Source organism: Coregonus lavaretus (genome assembly GCF_964263955.1).
Source record: "Coregonus lavaretus genome assembly, chromosome: 14".
In the NCBI taxonomy this organism is placed as follows: Eukaryota; Metazoa; Chordata; class Actinopteri; order Salmoniformes; family Salmonidae; genus Coregonus; species Coregonus lavaretus.
In genome coordinates, this window is record NC_140001.1 from 37184134 (window position 1) to 37193862 (window position 9729).

General features: G+C 40.9%; 1 protein-coding gene across 3 annotated transcripts in view; it reads right to left on the minus strand.

Moving 5' to 3' along the window:
- Positions 1–8108, minus strand: part of rabl6b (RAB, member RAS oncogene family-like 6b) — a 31940-nt gene extending 23832 nt beyond the window's left edge. The window contains exons 1-3 of one of the 3 annotated variants that reach the window (XM_084176953.1): positions 7962–8108; positions 4252–4408; positions 4004–4138 (exon numbers count right to left, since the gene is read on the minus strand). In XM_084176953.1, coding sequence (XP_084033079.1) covers positions 4004–4138; positions 4252–4381 — 265 coding nt within the window. In that variant the 5' untranslated portion in view covers positions 4382–4408; positions 7962–8108. Of the gene's footprint in view, positions 1–4003; positions 4139–4251; positions 4740–7961 lie in introns of all 3 variants that reach the window. The other 2 variants (XM_084176951.1, XM_084176952.1) reach the window with 2 other exon arrangements.
- Between the last annotated feature and the right edge of the window lie 1621 nt (positions 8109–9729).

Consider the following 9729-nt stretch of genomic DNA (forward strand, 5'->3'; position numbering starts at 1 on the left):
GAGAGTGGTGATTCTAGTCGGGTGGGCGGGTGCCAGCAGCGTTCGATTGAAAAGCATGCATTTAGTTTTACTAGTGTTTAAGAGCAGTTGGAGGCTACTGAAGGATTGTTGTATGGCATTGAAGCTCGTTTGGAGGTTTGTTAACACAGTGTCCAATGAAGGGCCAGATGTATACAAAATGGTGTCGTCTGCGTAGAGGTGAATCTGAGAGTCACCAGCAGCAAGAGCGACATCATTGATATACACGGAGAAAAGTGTCGGCCCAAGAATTGAACCCTGTGGCACACCCATAGAGACTGCCATAGGTCCAGACAACAGGCCCTCCGATTTGACACACTGAACTCTATCTGAGAAGTAGTTGGTGAACCAGGCGAGGCAGTCATTTGAGAAACCAAGGCTATTTAGTCTGCCAATAAGAATGCGGTGGTTGACAGAGTCGAAAGCCTTGGCCAGGTCAATGAAGACGGCTGCACAGTACTGTCTATTATCAATCGCGGTTATAATATCGTTTAGGACCTTGAGCGTGGCTGAAGTGCACCCGTGACCAGCTCGGAAACCGGATTGCATAGCGGAGAAGGTACGGTGGTATTCGAAATGGTCGATGATCTGTTTGTTAACTTGGCTTTCGAATACTTTCGAAAGGCAGGGCAGGATGGATATAGGTCTGTAGCAGTTTGGATCTAGAGTGTCACCCCCTTTGAAGAGGGGGATGACCGCGGCAGCTTTCCAATCTCTGGGGATCTCAGACGTTATGAAAGAGAGGTTAAACAGACTAGTAATAGGGGTAGCGACAATTTCAGCGGCTAGTTTTAGAAAGAAAGGGTCCAGATTGTCTAGCCCAGCTGATTTGTAGGGGTCCAGATTTTGCAGCGCTTTCAAAACATCAGCTGTCTGAATTTGTGTGAAGGAGAAGCGGGGGGGGCATGGGCAAGTTGCAGCAGAGGGTGCAGAGTTGGTGGCCGGGTTAGTGGTAGCCAGATGGAAAGCATGGCCAGCTGTAGCAAAATGCTTGTTGAAATTCTCGATTATTGTAGATTTATCGGTGGTGATAGTGTTTCCTAGCCTCAGTGCAGTGGGCAGCTGGGAGGAAGTGCTCTTATTCTCCATGGACTTTACAGTGTCCCAAAACTTTTTGGAGTTAGTGCTACAGGATGCAAATTTCTGTTTGAAAAAGTTAGCCTTTGCTTTCCTGACTGCTTGTGTATATTGGTTCCTAACTTCCCTGAAAAGTTGCATATCGCGGGGGCTATTGTGAAGTTCATAACTTATTTGATCTGTAGCTTAATAAACTGCATGCTTTCCCGAGTCGTAGTGGAAGGACCACACAATATATCATCACGTGACTTCAAGTTTACTTCGATATGATGGTTATTATATCAATATTTGCGCATCAAGGCATCACCACCGCCGTTTCTCCCACAATACATTTTACAGACACAAAAATAGCCCACCTTGTCTAGCGTATTTTGTTTTGTCGACATTTGGAAAGTTTACCGACAAATTCGCTGTTTGCGGTTTCCATTTGCTGTTTCCATCAGGCCTGTCGTGACATTTTTTTATCCGACATGTACTTTACTCGCATAAAAAGGTTGTATGGAAACCTGGTTTATGGACATGTACAGTGCATTCGGAAAGTATTCAGACCCCTTCCATTTTTCCACATTTTGTTACGTTACAGCCTTATTCTAAAATGGATTTTAAAAAATGTTTTACTCATCAATCTACACACAATACCCCATAATGACAAAGTGATCACAGATTTTTAGAAATATAGCAAATGTATTACAAATAAAAAACAGAAATACAAAAGTATTCAGCCCCTTTGCTATGAGACTCGAAATTGAGCTCAGGTGCATCCTGTATCCATTGATCATCCTTGAGATGTTTCTACAACTTCATTGGAGTCCACCTGTGGTCAAGTCAATTGACTGGACATGATTTGGAAAGGCACACACCTGTCTATTTAAGGTCCCACAGTTGACAGTGCATGTCAGAGCAAAAACCAAGCCATGAGGTCGAAGGAATTGTCTGTAGAGCGCCGAGACAGGATTGTGTCGAGGCACAGATGTGGGGAATGGTAGCAAAAAATGTCTGCAGCATTGAAGGTCCCCAAGAACACAGTGGCCTCTATCATTCTTAAATGGAAGAAGTTTGGCACCATCAAGACTCTCCCTAGAGCTGGCCGCCCGGCCAAACTGAGCAATTGGGAGAGAAGGGACTTGGTCAGGGAGGTGACCAAGAACCCGATGGTCACTCTGACAGAGCTCCAGAGTTCCTCTGTGGAGATGGGAGAACCTTCCAGAAGGACAACCATCTCTGCAGCAATCAGGCTTTTATGGTAGTGGCCAGACGGAAGCCACTCCTCAGAAAAAGGCACATGACAACCCGCTTGGAGTTTGCCAAAAGGCACCTAAAGGACTCAGACCATGAGAAACAAGATTCTCTGGTCTGATGAAATAAGATTGAACTCTTTGGCCTGAATGCCAAGCGTCACGTCTGAAGGAAACCTGGCACCATCCCTATTGTGAAGCATGGTGGTGGCAGCATCATGCTGTGGAGATGTTTTTCAGCGGCAGGGACTGGGAGACTAGTCAGGATTGAGGGAGCAAAGTACAGAGAGATCCTTTATGAAAACCTGCTCCAGAGCGCTCAGGACCTCAGACTGGGGCGAAGGTTCACCTTCCAACAGGACAACAACCCTAAGCACACAGCCAAGACAACACAGGAGTGGCTTCGAGACAAGTCTCTGAATGTCCTTGAGTGGCCCAGCCAGAGTTTGGACATGAACCTGATCGAACATCTCTGGAAAGACCTGAAAATAGCTGTGCAGAGACGCTTCCCATCCAACCTGAGAGCTTGAGAGGATCTGCAGAGAAGAATGGGAGAAACTCCCCAAATACAGGTGTGCCAAGCTTGTAGCGTCATACCCAAGAAGACTCAAGACTGTAATCGCTGCCAAAGGTGCTTCAACAAAGTACTGAGTAAAGGGTCTGAATACTTATGTAAATGTAATATTTCCGTATTTTATTTTTAATACATTTGCTAAAATTTCAAAAAACTTTTTTTGCTTTGTCTTTATGGGGTATTGTGTGTAGATTGAAGAGGGAACAATTTTTAAAATCAATTTTAGAATAAGGCTGTAACGTAACAAAATGTGGAAAAAGTCAAGGGGTCTGAATACTTTTGGAATGCACTGTATTTTCAATGGATTCCATGGCAGTTTTTACTTTCGCCACAAGGGGCATTTTGCCAATTTCTAGAGAGCGTTTGTCACCAGGGCCCAGTTTTTCTAAAATTATCTGGATTTCAAATGAAGCTCTTGCTAGAAAATTAGCAGTTCTCAACTGTTAGCAGTCTCTTACTGGCAGTAAGAACGGACGATTGACATCATTTTTTAGAGTTTCATCACTCAGTTATTATATTTATATGACATCTAACAAACCAAACATTGAAATACCTTTATGTGAAGTAAAGTAAAAATCCAAACCGTTACGTGCAACAATACCGGTATATAGTCAAATACGGTTCACCACCCAGCCCTACTGTGCACACATATGAAAGCTGCGAAAAGCAAGCTGGACAAAGTGGTTTCTGTACTACAGGAGGAATTCCATCAGTACCCATAGGCATTTTTATTAATCACACTGTCTGAGGAGGGAAACTGTTTGTGGGAATAGGCCTATTGTGGTCTGGATGTACACAAGAGATCCCACTATTGACACAAAACACTTGTAGGCAAAGCTATTGATCTAGCTAACTATGCAAGACTATTTCACAAACCTAGTGGGCTTACCTAGATATTATTTACCTTTATATGTGCCATGTTCAACTGAATTGAATTACAGTTGCAGGAGCAGGAAAATTACATGTCAGAAGTATACATTGACAACATGTTTGCAGAATTACAGATACTGTAGGTTTAGCCTGGGGTGAATAAAAAAAACATTGGACTAAAACGTAGATCAAAGTGTGTAAGTAAAGTGTAGGAGCCCAATTCTCTTACTTTTGTAGTTCCAATGGATGCTGGTCGCCTGGATCTCTTGAGTGGGTATGTAGTCATCCGTGAATTTCTTTCCTTGCAGTCGATGCCATAGAGTGCTCTTGCCAGTATTTCGGTCTCCGCGGATAACTATTTTCACTTCGGAGAAATAACGAAACAAAGTATGACTAGCCTACCTCTAAATATATGTACAATAGCCTATATTCTATAATACATATTGCTATAAGCATAACAAAATATGCATCACTTACTGTTGTATTGTACTCCTTTGGCAAAGCGTCTCTGTAAACTCTGGTTCATGGACTGCATGCCAGCAGGGATGTTCTTGTCCCTCGGCTGGCCTGGTTCAGAACCAACTAACTTCTTCAAAGCTGAAAACATCTTGCCAGGAAGCTGATCTTACTAACCCTGTCAGAAATGTGTGAAATATAGTAGTGTGTTTGACTGAACCAAAATGGTGGGACAGTTTCTAGACTACTGATGCAGATTTAAATGTTATATTGAGTGATGATCTGTTCAACACAAGTAGGCCTAAGCTATGAATATAGAATTTTAAAGTAGTACTGTATTTTGGTACACAGAAGTAGCATTACACCCCATCAGGAAGATGCATTGCCAGGTAGGTAGGTTTGCATATTTCCAGTATATGACTAGATTTTTCTACTAAGAGGATTCCTCAAGGGCAGACAATAGCTTTATCAGTTGTTTCTTCTCTCATGTGGTTTTGGGTTACCATCATCTGCAAGAAAGAAACCACATACAAAATTGAACTACCAGTGTTTCCCTATTTGCATTTAGCAGTGGCACAGCATTTAGCAGTTGTAGTTTTTTCGGGGGGTGGGGGTCCCACCAATTGTCCCCATATTGGGGAATAAGAGATTTGAAAGGTTTGAGATAAAATATGTCACAAATTACTGTTACAAAATGATTTTTTTATTTTTAAATGGGGGAAACCTTTGCTGACCTTTTACCTAATGGTGGTGCTCTAAACATGTGCAAATTCCCATTGGAACACAGCCATTTTAAAAGTGCAGGGCTTGTGCAACGTGCCATACCTTTTTCGTCTAACTGGAATGATATACAGTACCAGTCAAAAGTTTGGACACACCTAATCTTTCCAGGGTTTTTCTTTATTTTTACTATTTTCTACATTGTAGAATAATAGTGAAGACATCAAAACTATGAAATAACACATATGGAATCATGTGGTAACCAAAAAAGTGTTAAACAAATCAGAATATAAGGGTGGCTATTTGAAGAATCTCAAATATAAAATATATTTTGATTTGTTCAACACCTTTTTGGTTACTACATGATTCCATATGTGTTATTTAATGTTTTGATGTCTTCACTATTATTCTACAATGTAAAAAAAAATAAAAATAAAGAAAAACCCTTGAATGAGTAGGTGTGTCCAACCTTTTGACTGGTAGTGTACATATGAGGAGAATCCTGAAGTCTACCTATCCATTGATGTAAATATATCCCCTGTCTGAATCCCAGTTCGTCCACAAGATGGCAGTAGGAGATCACATGACGTCTCTTGGCCACTTGAAACCAGTTGCATCTGGTTTGGGTAGTGAGTCACTGTGCCAAAATGGCTGAATGGATTTTCAAGCCTGACATCTTAAAATTACGTTAGTAATCAGGGCTTTCAAGTTATGGAGTTTGTCTTTTTGAAATAAGACACAGACATGTGAAGAAAAATCTAACTTGTTTTCCTATTCCTATTGTAAATGATGAGCTAGCTAAACATAGCATGTATACAAGGTAATGTGGATGGAGAAGTAAATGCATTGCTTTACAATGACTATCAGGGTGTACCCTTTCCATGCACACTAAATGTTTGCACTTTTGGTAACTTGACCTACATTGCACAACCCATGAATATGACCATAGTGCATGATTTATGTCCTTTTTTAAAGCTCATTTCCTGCAATTCTACGTATTTTGACATGGCTTAGGCCTATGACGAGGGTGGAAAATACATATTTTTAAACCACAGGTCAGGTGTATTTAGAATGCTTTGAACATTAAATGAACACTCAAAATTCAACGACTTTGTTCCTTAAGAGATTTTAGGGGGGATGAAATTTAAAGTATGCAAAAATTTTTGGGGTGGTTTGACACTACTCAGACAGTAATGAAATCAGATAGGGAGATGCTCCCTATCTGATTTCATTACTGTCTGAGTAGTGTCAAACCACCCCAAAAATGTTTGCATACTTTAAATAAAAAATAAATAAAAAAGATGCTAGAAACAGTGGGAAGGTTGGAAGCAGTGATTGATCCCTGTTCTCAGGTGGAAAGTTGTATGTGGCACGTGCCGGGGAGTGTTACCACTACACCAAGGCTCTGCACAGGAAATACTAATATTAATCAAAATCACCCAACCTTCAAGAAAAATCTAATGAATATCAGTACTCAGGTGGTTTATGCCTACTAGTTGAAGATCCTTGCCATCATCTTACTCTACATTGACAAAATATTATGCGTTTATGAGTTGAGAGTCCCCCTACCATCTCTGGCTAGCATGTGCACAATACTACACTTTTTATTTTCTGATTCATTGTATTTTGGGGGGGACTCACTGGGTACTGTACAGGGCCCAAAACAACCTCAGACATACAGAAGACACCTTCGTCCATTGACTCTTATGTGTAATGTAATGGACTATTTAGATTTTTCAACTGAGCAATAGGGTAACTTACATAACAGTATGTTTTTCTAATATTGTCAGTGTTAACCAATGTTAACAGTGTAACACTTTTCCTTGGGCATCAGCTGATACAATGTATACTGAACCAAAATATAAATGCAACAATTTAAACTATTTTACTGAGTTACAGTTCATATAAGGAAATCAGTCAATTAAAATGAATTAATTATGCCCTAATCTATGGATTTCTCATGACTGGGCAGGGGCGCAGCCATGGTTGGGCCTGGGAGGGTATAGGTCCACCCACTGGGGAGCCAGGGCCAGCCAATCAGAATTATTTTTCCCCCACAAAAGGGCTTTATTACAGACATAAATACTCCTCAGTTTCATCAGCTGTCCGGGTGGCTGGTCTCAGACAATCCCGCAGATGAAGAAACCGGATGTGGAACGTGGTCTGCGGTTGTGAGGCCGGTTGGACGTACTGACAAATTCTCTAAAACAACATTGGAGGCTTATGGTAGAGAAATGAACATTAAATTATCTGGCAACAGCTCTGGTGGACATTCCTGCAGTCAGCATTCCAATTGCACGCTCCCTCAAAATGAGACATCTGTGGCATTGTGTTCTCTGGCAACAGCTCTGGTGGACATTCCTGCAGTCAGCATGCCAATTGCATGCTCCCTCAAAACTTGAGACATCTGTGGCATTGTGTTGTGTGACAAAACTGCACATTTTAGAGTGGCCTTTTATTGTCCCCAGCACAAGGTACACTTGTGTAATGATCATACTGTTTAATCAGCTTCTTGAAATGCCAGGTGGATGTATTATCTTGGCAAAGGAGAAATGCTCACTAACAGGGACGTAAACAGAGAAATACGCTTTTGTGCATATGGAACATTTCTGGGATCTTATTACAGCTCATGAAACATGGGACCAACACTTTACGTTTATATTTGTGTTCAGTATAGTAACAGTTAGCTAGCTAGCTAGCCGGCAGAGTCTGGTGTAACTAGCGTACACGTTAGTTACCTAGCTAGTGTAATGTTGATCTAGCGATCTGATATGCCCTCTGATTAGATGACTTTGTTAACTTGCTAGATAGCTAGCTACCTATTTCATCGACGTTTTGCGATTGCATCTAATAAGGTCACAAGCTTACCGGTACATATGCTGCCATGACTAAAGTATATACTAGCTAGCTTATGGCGTTATTGACGATGTGGCTGGTTAGTTAGCATCACGATAAGGTAGCTTGTAAGCGATAACATTGACAATGTTGAGTGATGTGCTAAAAATACCAACCGGCAATCAAAGGTTTCTTCAATGTAGCAAACGTGACATGGTTATTTCCAAATCCAACTCCTCCTGATGCATGTGAAAGATGCTAACGTTATACACTCTTAGCTGAACAGCTTGCTTCCTGGTGGTAAAATAGATAATTTTGAGGAGATGGGAAACTCCATTGGAGTCGTATAAACGCCCATTGTGTACGTTGCCCATGTGTCGTCAATGGGCTGCGCGGTGCATTGTAGGAAATTTTGGGACAAGGAGTTACTTCAAGGAATGAATGGGAGTCAATTGGGTGCCAACTCAAAAAACCAACATTAGAAGTGAATTACGTGAACAAGAAGTACAACATTTGAAATATTTTCCTAGATGTGAGATAATTAACTTGTTTTCTGCAATATCGTATAGCTTTGCAATATTGACATTACGTACTTTTGAGGAAAATAGGCAGGGTTCTCGACTCATACCCTGACTTTTAGACGGGATTGCGTGACGCAGCATGATTACGTAAACGCGATTGGTCGAAAGTCATTTCCCGCGGGGATTCTTATCTACTCTTCTAATTTCTCTGGTGGTACTTGTTCCCTCATGGGTAAATAGCTAGCAACTTTACTACACGTTTCATAGGCTTTTGATGGATTTCTTGCGACCACTGAGCTTGAGCTATATATTAAAGGGATAGTTCACCCAAAATACACAAATACATATTGCTTTCCTTACCGTGTATGCAGTCTATGGACAAGATATGACACAGCAATCCATGCTTTGGTTTAGTTTCCCTGGCTGTTTCCAATTGCTAATGTTTTAGCATTTGTGACACAAATCTCATTCAAGTCATGGTACCGATATTAGCGTTTTCGTGCATCATGTTCAAATTATCTATAAGTGACTTTGTTGAGCTTCACAGTCAATTTTAGATACTTTCGGATGATGTGGACATGGTGCGTGAAAATGGCTAATATCAGTACCATGACTTGAATGGGATTTGTGCCACAAATGCTAAGACACTAGCATTGGAAAAAGCATGGAAATAAAACCAAAGCATGGATTGCTGTCATAACTAGTGGTCCTCTGTAGCTCAGCTGGTAGAGCACGGCGCTTGTAACGCCAGGGTAGTGGGTTCGATCCCCGGGACCACCCATACACAAAAATGTATGCACGCATGACTGTAAGTCGCTTTGGATAAAAGCGTCTGCTAAATGGCATATTATTATTATTATAGACAGGTTGCCTGACAATGTCACGAAAATGAGGAATGAGTATCGCAGAGGTAGAAGGGCATGGGTTATGATTCTGAACAGTCAGATAGCCAGCAACAATGACTGACATGGGGAATGGTAGGTGGCTTGTTTCAGCTAGTTGTATGTGGTTCTTGATACATTGTCTTGTTTTGAGGTGTTTTGACTTATACCAGGTATATAGGCAGGTTTCCATTGACCCAGGTTTATTAGACAAAAGCAATGTCGCAAAAAAATAAACATTGCAACATGTGTAATGGAAACGGCAGCTATAGGAGAAATGTTCTAAAGACCAACAACGTTTTTATTTGTTCGACGGGTGGATTTTTCTTTTGCGAATCAATGAAAATATCGTTAATTGTTGCATGTCGCCTTTATATTTTTGTTCAGTGTAGGTTAGGTTATATTCTATAAGAAACAATGGGTACATATCATTAATTTAAAAGTCAAAAAATGGATGTAGCAACTACAGATTGCCCCTTTTAAAGTAATAACAAATAGATGTTACACACATTTTATGTAACTGTGATAAGCCATTCATGTTC